The sequence below is a fragment of the Ammodytes marinus genome (assembly GCF_949987685.1).
Source record: "Ammodytes marinus genome assembly, chromosome: 6".
In the NCBI taxonomy this organism is placed as follows: domain Eukaryota; kingdom Metazoa; phylum Chordata; class Actinopteri; order Uranoscopiformes; family Ammodytidae; genus Ammodytes; species Ammodytes marinus.
This window is the reverse complement of record NC_137235.1, coordinates 29,817,737-29,833,626: the sequence shown is the minus strand read 5'-3', so window position 1 is coordinate 29,833,626 and position 15,890 is coordinate 29,817,737. Positions and strand designations below refer to the sequence as shown.

Below are 15,890 nucleotides of genomic sequence, written 5' to 3'. Positions count from 1 at the left end.
GCCGCCCGCGCAGCTCCTCTGGCTGACTCTCGCCTTCCGTCAAGTTGAAGCAGCAGCTCGGTAGTTAAAGTTTGAGCGTGGTTGAGCTGGTAGAAGGCTGCCCTGTCTGTCAGGTCTGTCTTGAAACCAGAAGAAAAAGCCCCACCAGAGGATCGTCTGAACGGGAGAGACATGGAGGAGACGGGCGGTGCAAGCGCGTACGGGGCTTCGCTCGCAGGTGGCGGCTTCGACCCCAGCAAGTTTATCAGACAACCGCAGACCATCGTGCGCCTGCTCAGCTGGGTGAGTGTGCAGTTGATGTTAGGTATGCAGTTTGTGTTTGGGAAAAAAAGAGGGTTAAAGGTTCATAAGATACAAATCATGTCCGACATGGTGCGTGAGCAGGTGCGTTTCCCGTCCTGCGTCCCTGGAGCGGTTAATATGATATGAGTTGTGTTTGGTGAACAACAGGCTACTGTAAGCAGCGTCTCCGCGGGGCGTCATGTTGCATTGCAGCTGGCGTGTGACAGCAGCTCGGAGACAGCTCAGGTCAACACTGCTGTTGTCAGAGGACAAAAGACAGTAAAAACGGCCAGATAATCCGAGGCGTCCACTTCTGGAAGCAAAACCACAACTGAAATGGGAAACGTTTGTACATTTTAACGCGTATACTGTTTCAATCGAGCAGTAGAGAGATACAAGACTATAATAGGCTATTCACAGTCGTTATCAGAACAAAAGGGTTATTGTGTGAAGGGGGGAATTCATGAACCAGGGAAAGTTGTTGTATACGCTTCTGATCACTTGTTGCTAGGCAAATCTTGTGGCACATATTTGTTTTTGTGGTTTGGACACTGGTCTGGATTAAGTCCAGCATTAATCTCTGTGGTTGCACAATTGAACACAATGTTGTCTAACCCTGGGTGACTGTGAGCAAACAGATGGTAAGGATTGGGTTTCTATCTTCCCTGAAATGAAAGGTGTGGATCCTCAGTAGATGTTAGAGAGAGAGTTTTAATGGCGCTTATTGGGCAAGACTGCTCTGGTGAGCTCATGGTTTGAAAACACACATGTAGGCCTACACCTGAATAGTGTGCCTTATATCCAGTGTGGTTGATGAGGACTGAGGACAGAATGTGCCCTTGGTTGCCTCAACTGGTGTGTGTGTGTGTGTGTGTGTGTGTGTGTGTGTGTGTGTGTGTGTGTGTGTGTGTGTGTGTGTGTGTGTGTGTGTGTGTGTGTGTGTGTGTGTGTGTGTGTGTGTGTGTGTGTGTGTGTGTGTGTGTGTGTGTGTGTGTGTGTGTGTGTGTGAGAGATTACGTGTGTCACTGGTAAACAGGGGCTGATGAGCAGGTAAGGTGATCCCTCTCCCCCAGTGACCCTTGCTTTTACTGGTCACACACAGACACACACACACATACTGCAGCTGTGCACACCTTATCTCAAATTCTCTGGCTGGACCCCCATGTGGTTTTAATCTTACTTCATCCAGCCAGCACCTGTGGCTCCAGAAAGCATTCTTAGGTCTGTAACTCCTGCCTACAGGTCCCATAATGCACCACACAGGTTCCTGGGTAAAAGGCTTGTGCGTGCAGTAGCTTCTGAACATTTATGTTGAATCACATCCTTATACCTTTCTCAGAAATGCCAGAATGAGGAAGAAAGTTCATTTGAAGTTGTTTTTGTCCTGACGGTTAAATTCTGCACTGAAACTGTACAGTAGTTTCCAGTATATACCAACATAATGAGCAACACGCATCAGAAGTAAGCCCTCTGTGTACATATGGGACATTTGGACACTCAAATGCCTTCCATCTGTCCATTTTATATACTGAAAAAAAAATGTCCATCTGTCCCGCTAATGATCCCTCTGTCTCACTTTTTGTCTTGCGTTTTGGAACTCCCCCATATTCACTTCCCCTTAACTTCTCCTGTCTTCTGTAACTTTCGGTACTTTTTGGTGGTGATCCCCTTGGAAGGATTTGTGGCCTGTTTCTTTCTTTCTCTCTTTATGTCTCTCTGTCCGTCTGTCTCTCTCTCTCTATCTCTCTCTGCCCTCTCACTTCTCCCTTCCCACCCGTCAAACAGTCGCTCTCTATTCTCTCTTTCCTCATTATGAGCGTTGTTAGGGAGTCGGTGGCATCTCTGGAGTCACATGTTCAAGGCAGCTGCACTCAGAAGTAGGTCACATGGTTAGGTGGGTAACCAGAGCAGACAGGCAGCAGACCACGGGACGTTCAGTTAGCGTTCTTCACTTACCAAACAAACAACGTGTGTGCGTGTGTGTGTGCGTGTGTCTGTGTGTGTGTGTGTGTGTGCGTGTGTGTGTGTGTGTGTGTGTGTGTGTTCAGAGCCTGGGTCTGTTGAAGGTGGCTGTGCTGTTTGGGCTGTGGTAGCCATGTGATAGGATAGGGAAAGTAAAGTAAGTAAGTGAAGAAGTATGTTTTTGCTTATTTAAAATGTTTTTTTTTACGAAAAGGTTAAAAGTGGACGTCATCATCGAAATCGATGGACAACCAAGAGAGAGAGAGTGTGTGTGTGTGTGTGTGTGTGGTGTGTATTTCAAGAGTCAGCGATAAGAAAAGAGATACACCGATGCCAATATAATGTAACAGTCAACATGTAACAGTGGTTCCAGGTTTTTGAGATTTTTTGGTTGAAAATGTCTTAACGCATCATTAAAGTGCGATGATCTTTTTCCGTTAACCCGTACATAATAAATCTGAGAATGTTTGTTCATTTTGTCACAAGAATGTTCATTTTCAAGACTGTTGCATTCAAGAAACTGCTTAACAGTTTAGCCGTATAATGCCAAAGAAAAATAGTTTGGTGACTTTGTGACAGTAGAGGCTCCTGCTATCAGAACTTTAGTAGCAGAAGACCAAACTACCAGATGTACGAGTGTCTTGTATGAACTACCAATAAGGAAGAGTTTTTCCAAACTTACCAAATGGGCCCTGCTTCTTAAAGAAGACAATGATTCAATAAGTGTACCACTTTTATAGTCTCTGCCAGTAGATTTCTATGCTGTACTTTCATGAACTGAAACCACTGTCTGTCCCGGAAAAGGTCTCAACATGTTTTAGCTTTTGCTTTAGAAAATGGCTGGCAGCGATGTAAAGTATGCAATGTGAAGTTAATGGGTAAACCTAAAGACTGAAAAAAACCATGGTTCTCATGTTGTCTTTGCAAATCATTGAAGGCCACATCACCCCCCCCCCCTTTTTTTCCCAATGTAGATCTTTGCCTTGGTGGTGTTTGCCAGCATCACGACAGAAGGATACATCAACTCTGTCCACAGTGCCACGGCAAAGTGCATCTTCAACCAGAATGACTCGGCGTGCCAATACGCCGTTGGCATCGGGGTGATTGCCTTCCTTGCCTGTGTGGCCTTCCTGGTCTTGGATGCTTACATGCCTTTTATGAGCAACGCACAGGAGAGGAAGTATGCTGTCATGGCCGACCTGGGATTCTCAGGTATAAGCCCAGAGAGTTAAAGTGATGTCTTTGGGTCAAATGACTTTTCCCTGCGTTCCGAATCACATACTTTCTACTTTTTAGTATGGTAGAAAAAAGATTTAGGATGTCCCGATTCATGTGGCCAGATTAAGGATGGTTAGAAGTACCCGGATGTCTGCTACTTCCGGACCAAGATTTTTAGTTGAAAACAGCATCCTATTTGGGCGATTCTGACCCATAATCCAGTGCGCACGTGAAGTGACGTCACATCGACGGAGCCTCCGTATAAAAAAAACAAACAGGGATGCGACGGATATTAAAGCAAGATCAAGGCGCGATGTTATGATGAAATAGATAGGGAAAAGTATGTCCCAATTGTAGCATACTGCATCCTAACTAGATTATTTTTATCGTCAAATGGTAGTATGTAGAATAGAAAAAAGAAAGAGTATGCGATTCTGAACGCAGGGTTGGTGTAAAAGTGAAAGGTGTCGCTCATAGTGACCGACTCATCAGTATTATCACTCTACTCTGCTGTTCCCCTCAGCATTGGTAAGGGTTTCTCAGGACACTCCCCCTTTTGATGTGTGGGAGATGAACATGAACGGTGTAGTATAGCCTGTAAAGGAGAATGGCAGACATGTCTTACATTTCCCCCGTACAGAAAAAATCGGTTGACATGTTACCACTAATGTCAACAACAAATCTTTTTTTCATACTACTTAAAGATATAAATTGACATTCAAACAATTGCGATGAAATTTCTCTCCAACAATCCAACAAAAACATTTAATGAGAGCTATATTAGTGGTTGTTGAAGATGGTGATTAGCTGTAGTTTATAGGGATTTTTAAAACGTTTTTTATCCCAGCTTTATTATTGTACTGTGTGTTGGTTCCTTCTCTGAGTATAGGCGTGGAGTTGGACAGACCACTGCCTTGTTTCCCTAACTTAACAAAACGTGTGTCACTGTTACACGCAGTAGATGGTCATCCATTCTTCAAGGAAACAAAGGAGTGGTAGTGTGAAAAACAGCTCGTGGTCATTTTAGCAGACGGCAACAAGAGACCCCCCCCCCCTGCCACCTCCCCACCCTCTCTTTTTCTATTCCCTATTGTTCTTTGGTATGTTTTTCATAGGAATTCACTTTTCATATTTTTTCATATCGCTTTTATTTTTTCAGCTTCTCAAATCTTTTCAGGCAGTCAAAAAACAATGGCTTATAATCTGCTCCTGTGTTTGTGCATCTGTGTCTCGGTGTGTTTTCTAGGGGCGTGGACCTTCCTGTGGTTCGTCTGTTTCTGCCTGTTGGCCAGCATGTGGGGTCGCACTCATGACGTCAATGGTGTCCCCATGGACGCCGCTCGAGCCATCATAGCCTTCTCGTTTTTCTCCATCGCCACATGGGTGAGTGAGTGGGGACTGCTGTTCTCTTCTTCTCTAAATTACACAAAGCTCAGATTTTAGCCACTGAGCTCTATGAGTGAGAAGGCTCTACTGTTGACTGTTGGCCAGAAACTGTCTACCACATTACACATTCTTCAATTCTATATACATTTTTTCCTATAATAAAACAATGGTAGAGACATTTACCTGTCATTGACTTTTTGAATAGTATTCTTCTTACTGTCAGACTCGTGCGTAATAACAATTGAAGGTTGCCTACTATCTGTAAAAGTCTTCCAGGTGGGAGGGTTTGGTGGTAATCTTTTGTAGTTTGCACAGTGTAGTTGTAACAGCAGACCTTATTTTTTTCTAACAACAAAACTCAAAATTGAAAGGGCTTTCAAATCTTCCTGTCATCACCTGAATGCCTTTTTCAGAAGGCTTTTTCAGGAAAAGCCTACATCAAACCTTGTCTGTGATGTAGCAATAATGTATTGCATTGACAGACTGAGTGTCATTGTGACAGCGTAACTTCCCTAAGCAAGCTTCAAAACCACTGTAAACCAAAATCCTTCTTACTATATCATTTGGGAAGTAAGTTGCATGATAGTAAGCATTCGAAAAGAGTTATGCATATTTATCAATCCAAATCAAAGATATTGTCATTTTAGTTTGATCAACTTTACAGAAAGTCGGTTTAGTTGAGGCGGGCTATGCTCTGGTTCTTACAACACAGTAAGTATTTTGAACCAATCACGGCAGTTCTCTCTTCGAACATTCTATAAAAACAATGGCTGTTGCCAAGGAGACTGTTTGATACGGCAACGCCCACACAGTCCTGGTAAACGGTCTCTAGACAGTAAAAAAGCTTAATTTTTTTACTACTTTTTTGTAATATTTATCAACAATTATGTTCATTCAACTTTAATATAATATATTTTACTATTTTAGACCAGGTTTCCAGAGGCTTTAAGTTTATTCTAACACTGTTACGAAGTGAAGCTTTAGCAATATTGTGAATTATATTGAAATACTGGTAAAAGGCTGTAAAGGAACTCCCATATATGGCCTTGACATTTTCTATTTCTATGTGCAGGGGATCCTGACCTACTTTGCCCTGGGTCGTTTCCGCCGTGGTGTTGATGAAGTCTCCATACCGACGTACACGGAGACGCCGTCCGACCACCACACCCCTTACCCTCCCACCTACGCGCCCACCTCCTACAACCCCACCACCTACACCCCTACCACGTACACAGCCTACCCCAGCGGCGTGCCCGACATGCACCAGCAGCCTCCCTTCACCCCAAACCCCCAGCCGCAAGGGGACTTCGGCTACCAGCCCCCCAGCTTCTGAGACACAAAGGGGAGGTTGAGGAGTGGACGAGGCGGTGTGTTCCCGGGGTCATCTGGTCGGACTGATTGTGGTTGCACTGCGCAGACCCAGAGCCATATCATATTGATGTGGGGTTTTTTTTTTCATTTTGATTCAACACACTTTTTCCAACCTGAGCAGTGCAACCGCAAGTCAGAGATTGTGTGACGCAGCGCTGGTTTACTGTCTGTCCTTGATCAGATCTCAAGACGCCGGGCAGACTGTGGAGATAAGCGCTGGTGATTGGGTAATCTGACCTTGGGCCTGTGTGTGCAAAGACGCAACTTTTTTTTTAACCTCAAATGGGCTGATCCTGAAGGGGAGAGGTAGATATAATGTACCTTGTGGGGGGGTCAAAGGTAACATAATGGGACAATGTGAAGAATACCTGTGACAAGCTCCAATCAGAGAGGTAGAAGGCCACACTCTTTACTCTCTGTTTAAACCTGCAAATATGCATTTGTACATAGATTTGACTATGCAAAGCTGCCATTTTAATGGTTGTATGTGCCTGATTTTCTGTTCTCTTATTTGGATGTTCCCCCTTCAGTGCATTTATCTTGAAGACCTATGAGCAATCTGGGATGTATTAAATTAACAGATGATATTTTTTGGAAGGGGGGAGTAGTACAGTGGGCGAAGACCGTATAGCCAAATGTCCCAGTGTGGGTTCTATAGATTAAGAAGATACTTTTTTTGCCACATAACCATAAAATCATTCTTGAAAGAAACTTTGGCAACTTTTGCGCTACAACAAAATTGATAATTTTCCCGCCAATCTAAATGAGCTATGTTTATAAGACCACTAATTAGTAAAAAGGTGCTGTTGATTATGACATGAGAAACAGTTACAAACCTTACATTTCTTGACCAAATGCAACAATTATATGTGTTAGGTCACATGTGCCATTCAGTTCATTTCCCAGTCTTTGTTTTGCCCTTATGGCTTATGCTTTAACCTATGGCCAACGTTCATAAAGAAGGGAGGAGTGTGTAGATACGTTAACGATGCACTTATAGAGCGCGTTTATCCACGGAGCATTTTTCCTCGTACTAAACAAGTCACTTATTAACTTGCCAGCCACCCAGTCCTTTTCTTGAGCCCCAGCAAGCAGAGCGGCCTCACACTTCCTCCATGGTCTGGGTGACATGTATTTAGTTTGGTGAGCGCTGATGTTTATCTCCTGTTTACAGGCTCATTCATCTAAAACTGTTGAAGGCAGGCTGCAGTAGTTTTGTCTACTTAATAACACGTCAGCCTGCAGTGGTGGGACTCAAAACACCTGTCCACTAGAAAGACTATGGCCCTGCGTTCCAAATAACATACTTTTTTCTTTCTACTACACTACATACTAAAGTACAGAAGAGTGTTGTCCACGGGAGAGAAAAAAAAAATCAGATAAGGAAGATTTGTTTTCATTATGTCAAGAATAAAGACAAATAAAATACTATTGGAGTTAGTGGGGAATCTAGGTATTTCCAGCATACTACAATTGACTTGTATTGGGACATCCTAAATCTTTTTCTGCCATACTTCATAGTATGGAAGTATGGGTATTGGAACGCAGGCCGGGGTTTACTTTGTTTGCTCTGTGCCTCAGTTATACGCCTGTCACTTTAACACCTTAACTGCCTTGTCTAAAACAAGATATGTTACGGTGACACATTTAAAAGTCTAAAGTCTGTGAAAGACAGACAGGTTAAACAGACAAACATTGGAATGTGTGTTTTTGTAAAACATGACACTGTTATGGTACCACACTGGAGGCGAAGACCTTTTTTGATTATGTATATCTTTTAGAAAAATCTTTTGCTAAACTTACTGAAGGCAAATACACTCACCGGCCACTTTATTAGGTACAGCAGTTAATTTTCTTGTTAACACACATAACTAATCAGCATAAATATGCATTTAGGCATGTAGACCTGGACGGAACAACTTATTGAAGTTAAAACTGAGCAACAGAATGGGGAAGAAAGGGGTTTTAAGTGACTTTGAACATGGCAATGTTGAGGGTGCCAGGAGGGCTGGTATGAGTATTTCAGAAACTGCTGATCTACTGGGATTTTCACTCTAAACCATCTCTAGGGCTTACAGAGAATGGTCCGAAAAAGAAAGAAATATGCAGTGAGCGGCATTTGTGTGGACGTAAAATGCCTTGTTGAAGTCAGAGGTCAGTGGAGGATGGGCATACTGGTTCGAGATGATAGAAAGGCAACAGTAACTCAAATAACCACTCGTTACAACCAGGGTATACAGAATACCATCTCTGAACGCAAAACACGACCAACCTTGAAGCAGATGAGCTACAGCAACAGAAGACCCCACCGTGTGCCACTCCTATCAGCTAAAAACAGGAAATGAGGCTACAATTCTCACAGGATCACCAATATTGGACAATAGAAGATTGAAAAATCATGCCTGGTCTGATGAGTCTCGATTTAAGTTGTGACATTCAGATGGCAGGTTCAGAGTTTGGCGTAAACAACATGAAAGTATGGATCCATCCTGCAGTGCACCATCAACCACGCCATGTTCAAAGTCACCTAAACCCCCTTTCTTCTCCATTCTGATGCTCGGTTTGACTTCAGTACATTGTCTTGACCACGTCTAAATGCATTAAATTGCTGCTATGTGATTGGCCGATTAGCTTTTTGTTTTTATAAGCCTCAGAACAGGTGTACCTAATAAAGTGGCCGGTGAGTGTATATGGGTAATAGTGCCATTGACTTTTACCATGAGCAGAGACAACTTCAAAGGAATTTTGGGGAAGGAGAATAATTTATATTAAGGTTAAACAGCTCACTAATGCTTTGCAAAGGTTTATTTTCATGCTCACAGAAAATTAAGTTCAATTTGTTATTATTTTGAAATTCGATGTATGCCTCTGATGGTGTATACTGCAGCTTGTAATTACCCAACTGAAAATGAATGTCTAAATTATGCCTTAAGACTTGCTGTGTCTCATTACGGTATTGTAATGGCACCACAGCAACATTTCTAAATGTATTGTTCAGGCATGCAAACTCATAAGCCATGAAAAAGGTGAGAAGTCCGAAAACAAACACCGGTAGGGGGGTCTGGATGTTAATCTGCAGTGACAATCCGCCAACCGCGGCCGTTAACCAGCGCGAGCATAAATCAATGCAAATGGCTGTAAAACAACGGTTGTCAAACGCTGTGAATTTATTTAAAAAGTGATTCACATAAACCGAGTAGGCACTAGGGTTGCCACCTTGGATTTAGGAAAAAAAGGGACACTTGATGTTTGGGGCGGAGGGCTCGGCCATTATTAGGCTACCAGTTCAGACTGACCAGTGTAATGACCTATAATAACCATAAACATCTACAGTGCTTTTTACAGTAGGATATACAGTATAAGGAGACTGAGGTGGGAACCCTGGACCTTGTAGGGTGGTCCAGGGGAATGCTCCCCCGGAAGAAAAAAATGCAACCTTTTAAAGTAAAATTCATCAATCTGGTGCACTTTGAGAAGAAAACTGCATGCAACCAGGCCCAGGGGCCCTAAGCCAGAAATACTGATAGTAACTTTACATGTCACATTGTCAAAGAGCTCAGTCACTCATGTCAATAAAAGGGTCTAAAAAAAGGAATCACCTAAAATAAGGAAATAAATCATCATGGGCCCCTCAACTAGTAGGTGAATAATAGAAAAGCAAGTGCAAAACTAAAGCATTATTAGCTCTGTCTTAGGGGCTTCATGAGGGGCCTTGAAGGCCCTCTCACACATACAGGAATAAGCTTTCTATGTGTAAATTCTATACTGTTCATAAAAAGTAGCTATCCACCCTTTATCTGTTGAATAGGGATAGGGAGGAGTGGGGCAGGAGGAGGGGGGGGGGCATTCTGGGCCCATTATCTCATAATCCGTATATGAACCAAATGGTTTCCACAATCTTTTTTTCTATTTTCGCGGGGAGCATGCACAAGCATTATTTATTAAAAAAAAAAAAGTGGGGGCCCCACACTGGGTCTTGAAACGGGCCCCGAGATCGTTGAGACCGCCCCTGCCCGCTGCGCTTTCTCACTGCCCGGCCCCGCTCGCCTCTCCATCGAGAATGCATTAGTTGGCGCAACAAACGCCTCAGCCCGTGTGAAACGGCCTTAACTACTGAACGAAGGAAATCAAATGAGGTTTTGGCATTTCCCCCCAAAAAACGGGACAAATTGTGTCCCGGGAGAGATTTATTTTTTCCCGGGACAGCTGGTGAAAAAAGAGAACAATTCTGGGAAAAACGGGACGGGTGGCAACACTAGTTGGCATATTAACACGGTAAAATAATAGTACTGCGGCTGCGGCTACTTGAACGCTCCGGAGAGAATTTTTTTTTAACTTCCCTGCAGACGCTCTGACTGACGGATGTCACCGCCCCTCAATGACAAACACTGTTTCTGATTGGCCAAATGACCGTCAAAGCTCATATGATAGGAGTTAACATCCGTCAATCATAGTTAGTCACTATGGTCACTCCATGTCCATGCTACGCTCCGCTCCGCTCCACACACACACACCCACAGTGCTGGCCATCAGACCCCCCCCCCCCCCCCCCACCCCCAAAAAATATTTTCTCAACGGATCTCCACGAATCACACAAGTGGCCAATTTTGTTTTCAAAAAGGTGAATTTCACCGAAAGGTGACGAGTTTGCGTGCCTGATTGTTGACTTAATGTTCATGTAATAGCCACATTGAAACATTTGCAAAGCTTATTGCCTGGTTTAATTTGTCAAATGTAAATTTCAACAAGACCCCATGCCATGTTTTAGATGAAACTAGACTGATTTGTGTGATATCTGCCCTGTGTTTCAAATCACATACTTTTTCTTTTTACTACACTACATACTAAAGTACAGAAGAGTTTTAGGGCGACGGGAGAGGAATAAAATCAGATAAAGAAGATTTATTTTCATTATGTCGAGAAATGTCAAGAATAAACACGAATGCTCCAAAATGCTATAGTCAGTGGGGCATTTATGTATTTTCAGCATACTACAGTTGACGAGCATGTATTGGGACATCCTAAATCTTTTTCTGGCATACTAAATAGTATGGAAGTATGGGGATTGGAACACAGGGCTGGTTTCTATGACCAATGTTTCTTAGAAACTGGCACAAGTTTTTCTACTGTTTCCAAGTACTCCATTTGACTGTTGACTTGCGGTGTGCCCACTTCCCTCGTTTTCATTTTTTCTTTGTTCATAATCGATTGTCATGGTGTCAGATGCACAACAGCAATTTACATGAGCCCTTTTTTTGTTTGTTTATGAAATAAAATCATTCACAGGACGTTCCAGTTAATGGAGGATAGCGTTGAATACATTACATGCATTGCAGGTTTGACGTACTAAGTATGCAGGAGGATATACTTTTCCATTCCTGCCTGCCAGCTCACTGAACAGCCTTTGAGCCTGCCAGGATTTAAACAGGTTATTTTGGTCCACTGCAGCATGTGAGTGCATTGGATTACATTACACAGATAGCGCAAGGAGTTAAAAACATTAAAAGTTTTGTACGTGTTGGCAGAGGTGAAATTCACAATTAAAAAATAAATAAATAAAATAAAATTAAATTGGAGAAAGCTAGATCCTTTGTCTTGAATCAATATATTTTAATTAAACTCACTCCTGACCTGCCATAAATAGTAACATACAAATCAAACCATCCATATTGAATATACAGTTAATAATACATTTAGTCAATCAAGAAAATTATTTAAAAACTCGAGACAAAATGATGCAGATGGAGGATGTACTTGACAATGTGTCGGTGAGTTATTCATTGCTTTACTCGTTAAAAAAAGAAGGTTAATATTATTAAGTGCACCGTCTTATCGAAAAAAAAAAACATACAAAAATAGAAAATATAAAACCCACACCGATTAGACAGACAAACTATACAAACAAAGGCTTGAGGGGGAAAAAAAAAGGACCATTTGACCCCCGGATTGGTTCTGCGCACCACTTTTCCCAACAAGTCTTATTAGTGTTCAGCTGAGTTGGAGAGAGGAGAAGAGCTTCCTGGATATCCCAGGCTCCTGCAGCTTCCCCGTGAGGATCTGTGGTGGAGTTTCATCTCTGTAGGGAGCACTGTTCTCTTTGCCCGCTGTCAGACCTCCGTAACACTTTCGACACACGGCCTGATACTTGTCGGCTCCGCCAATCACCTCCACCTGTGGCACAGACCAACAACAGTTGACTGTTAGGTTGTGTTTGGAAAGCCATACTAACATCCTCCCTCCTACATACTCAACATCTATATACTACATACTGTCTACTTAAAGATCGATTGTGTATGCGAGGTGCGTCGAAACATTCACACTGAAGTATACTCAAGCTATAAAGAATGTCTTCTTCTTATAAGATTCAGGCCGTTTAGACGCTGTTTAGCGTATTACCGCCCTCCACAGGTTAGATTTAGATATTTTTACATACAGTCCGGTTTTGTGCAGGAAATGCAGAATTGTAAATAAAGAATAAAAAAAAAAACGTATTTGTTATTTGAAGAGACGCAATGCATTGTGGGGCGGTTGAGTAGGAAAAGTATCCAATCGATCCATACCCAATATCTTCCCGGAAGTTAGTACTCATCCGGGCAATTCTCGCATACCCAAACTCAAATTGAAGTCAAAACGAGTATGAGTAGGATGTTGGTATGGCTTTCTGAACACAGCCATGAGCAACATTTAAATTGAAAAAATTTAAAAAATGTGACTGTTTCAGAAAAATCGCCCAACTCTACATGTCAGGGCAGGGGATAAAGATCAAATAATATCCCAGTTTCAGTCCAGTAGAATAAAATGAATTTAGACATAACTCACATAAATGAACAATGACAATGTTAAAAAAAGGCATACTTAATGCTGTGCATTATAAAAGTCCGCTTAAAAAAAAAGACACCATAAAAAGTGTTGTAGTGCTGTGTTGCTTAAACGCTGTGTGGGCATCAATTTCTTTTAAAAGAGATACTTATTTATTTCATCCCAACATCGCGCCTTGATCTTTCCTCTTGCTTACATATCCGTCGCATCCCCGGTTCTTTTCATACGGAGGCTCTGTCGATGTGACCTCACTTCAGGTGCGCACTGGATTATGGGTCAGAATCGCCCAAATAGCATGCCAACATCCTAAATCTTTTTTTCTACCATACTAAATAGTGGATAGTATGGGTATTGGAATGCAGGGTAAATCTCGTCGGATGTAGTAGACATCCGGGTCTTTCTAACCATCCTAAATCTGGCCAAAAAAAAAAAATCGGGACATCCTAATTTTTTTTTCTACCATACTAAATAGTAGAAAGTATGGGGGATTGGAACACGGCCTATATGGCATTTGACTTCTGTCAGCTTTGCCTCCCTTACCTCCTTCTCTGCTCCTATCCGCTTGGTGTAGGCAGCTTCCTTGTAACACTGCATGCAGACGGCGTGGAGCTTGACCACGCTCTCTGCCAGGGGGACGAGGTTCAGGATGTTTCCAAACGCCTACGAGAATGCACAGGACAGCAAGAAAAAAAAAGCACAGGTCTGATTACATTACCAGAACAGATGCACTATAGTGTGGGATAATCGGTGCCGTCATAGTGCTACTCATGCAGAGTGTGTTGTCCATTCTGTTGTGTCTACTGCGCGTACACACACACACACACACACACAGAGTCCTGTTTGTCTTGATATGTCAGGGTGACGCCCGGACAAAACACTCAAGAGTTCATAACTGACATACACAGACGCTCACCTTTCTCTGGAAGGTTCCATCCAACGCAGCAACAATGATAGTTTTCCCTAAATTGGCCATCTCCTCACAAAACTCCACAGTGTCCGGAAACTTCAACAACACAAAAAGAAGCACAGAATTAGTAAGTGAGGAATACATCCTGCTCAATAGAGCAGCACAGTAAGAAATTCATGTCTCTATGTCAAATCAACAGTAACCAGTTCATTAAATGAATATTAAAAAATAAGCATGTGTATCTATACATGTGCAGGTAAATATACCGTATTATTACACTTACAAACTGTCCTTCATCGATTCCAATGACACAGACTTGCATTGCCAGCGAGCGCACGTCTCCCAGCTTAGTGGCCGGTACAGCCGCCATCGTGTTTCTAAAAAAGATGCATGAGAAGATGGTTTACTGTGTGGTTAAGTTTCATTATACAAGACCAATTCACACAAGGCACATCAAAATTCGTTTTTCGCATATCCCTTCTCTCAAGGTACCTTGTTAACCTTGCTCAATCTGCCTTCCACAAACCAAAAGACGTTCCAATGCCGACAAGAAATTTTAAAATCGAAAAATTAACCTCACCACTAGATGTGTAAAAACTAATTCAATTCCTAATTCAGATCAATTTAAATTGAAGTGTACTCTTTTACGCACAGGGTTATATGCTCTACTTATAGATAGCTTTTCAGTGTATGCACCTCAGCTTCACATTTCTCTTTTGTCATCTCAATGATGCTCTACTTCTTAGTTGCATATGTAATGCCATGTACACAGCACAAGCCCACCCACCACATGTTGTATTTGTTATTGTATCAAAATTGCAAGTAGCACAAAATAAATCTAAACTATTGAGCAAGGTTACAAAGCCATTAGGTATACATACCATCTCTCTTGACTTCAATACAACATCCACAAAGACAAGTGTATTATCTCAGAGTGTGAGACACTGTCAGCTGAATAAACAAGTCAAATTAAAAACAGGGGACTCACTGGTCATGTGTGGCCATCCCGGTTTCAGAATAGCGTGTGTCATTGGCGTATTTGATCAACAGGCAGTTGTACTGGGCTATCTGGAAACGACGTACTCTTCTCATCAGTTCAGTGCTGCAACCAAAATGACAATCATTTATTCATCAGTGAACCCTTACCCATGTGTTTTTTTTTAGCACATGAAAATACAACTTCATACTTTAACTAACGTCATACTACAACTTCAGCTTCAGGTCATAATGCAATTTCGTTCAGAATTATTTGCAAAAAATCAGTGTGAAATGGCCCTTAAATGTGTTCTAATACAAGGCATTAGTGAATAACAATTGTGCGTATAAAAAAATAGGATTTATAGATGTTATAGATGTAAGAGTTTGGTAAACAATGGGTTTTGGCGGGATGTTCCGAGTCTGGGCGGAAACTTCTGTTGTTTTAACATTACTGTAAACCATGCTGTAAACGGTAGAAACATTAACACCAGCTGGATTCACCGGCAAAATCCCTGCTGTTTTTTTTATTTTGCGTGTGGATAACTCACCTTTTCCCTGAAAACATCGGTCCAAAGATGACCTGCAAACAACAGGAGAGAAGATGTTAGAAAGACTGAAGACGCCGGAATGTAATACGTTAAGAGATTAAAGTCAAAGACACATACAGCAAACACACCTAACATTAGCTATGTTAATGACTTAACATTACACTATGTTTGCCAACAGTAGTTTCAGCCTCGTTCGACGAGTGTATGATTTAAGGAAGACAATAATGTTGCATCAGTCAGATCCGCACCTGAATCTGTCCCCTTGTTTTCCGCGGTGAGTTGGGAAAAACTCTTGGAAAGTCCATACAGTCCATTCTTTTGTTTGATGACTCTTTACGTATAACAAACGTTTATTTAAAAAACGATTAAAACAAATATATAGCTATTTCAATCATTCAGGGAGACGTGCTCTGGAAATA

The 15,890-nt window shown here is 42.0% G+C and overlaps 2 protein-coding genes across 2 annotated transcripts; one reads left to right on the top strand and one right to left on the bottom strand.

Moving 5' to 3' along the window:
* The first annotated feature begins 51 nt into the window (after nucleotides 1-51).
* On the top strand, nucleotides 52-7,785 carry syngr2b (synaptogyrin 2b). Its single transcript, XM_080029627.1, has 4 exons — nucleotides 52-282; nucleotides 3,219-3,456; nucleotides 4,709-4,845; nucleotides 5,921-7,785. Exons 1-4 carry the CDS (start codon nucleotides 172-174, stop codon nucleotides 6,179-6,181), a joined length of 747 nt encoding a protein of 248 aa, XP_079885753.1. The 5' UTR covers nucleotides 52-171; the 3' UTR covers nucleotides 6,182-7,785.
* Nucleotides 7,786-7,926: 141 nt separating this feature from the next.
* tk1 (thymidine kinase 1, soluble) lies at nucleotides 7,927-15,890 on the bottom strand. Its single transcript, XM_080029628.1, has 7 exons — nucleotides 15,720-15,890; nucleotides 15,472-15,503; nucleotides 14,934-15,047; nucleotides 14,229-14,322; nucleotides 13,952-14,041; nucleotides 13,579-13,698; nucleotides 7,927-12,390 (listed from the first exon to the last, which is right to left on the bottom strand). Exons 1-7 carry the CDS (start codon nucleotides 15,783-15,785, stop codon nucleotides 12,208-12,210), a joined length of 699 nt encoding a protein of 232 aa, XP_079885754.1. The 5' UTR covers nucleotides 15,786-15,890; the 3' UTR covers nucleotides 7,927-12,207.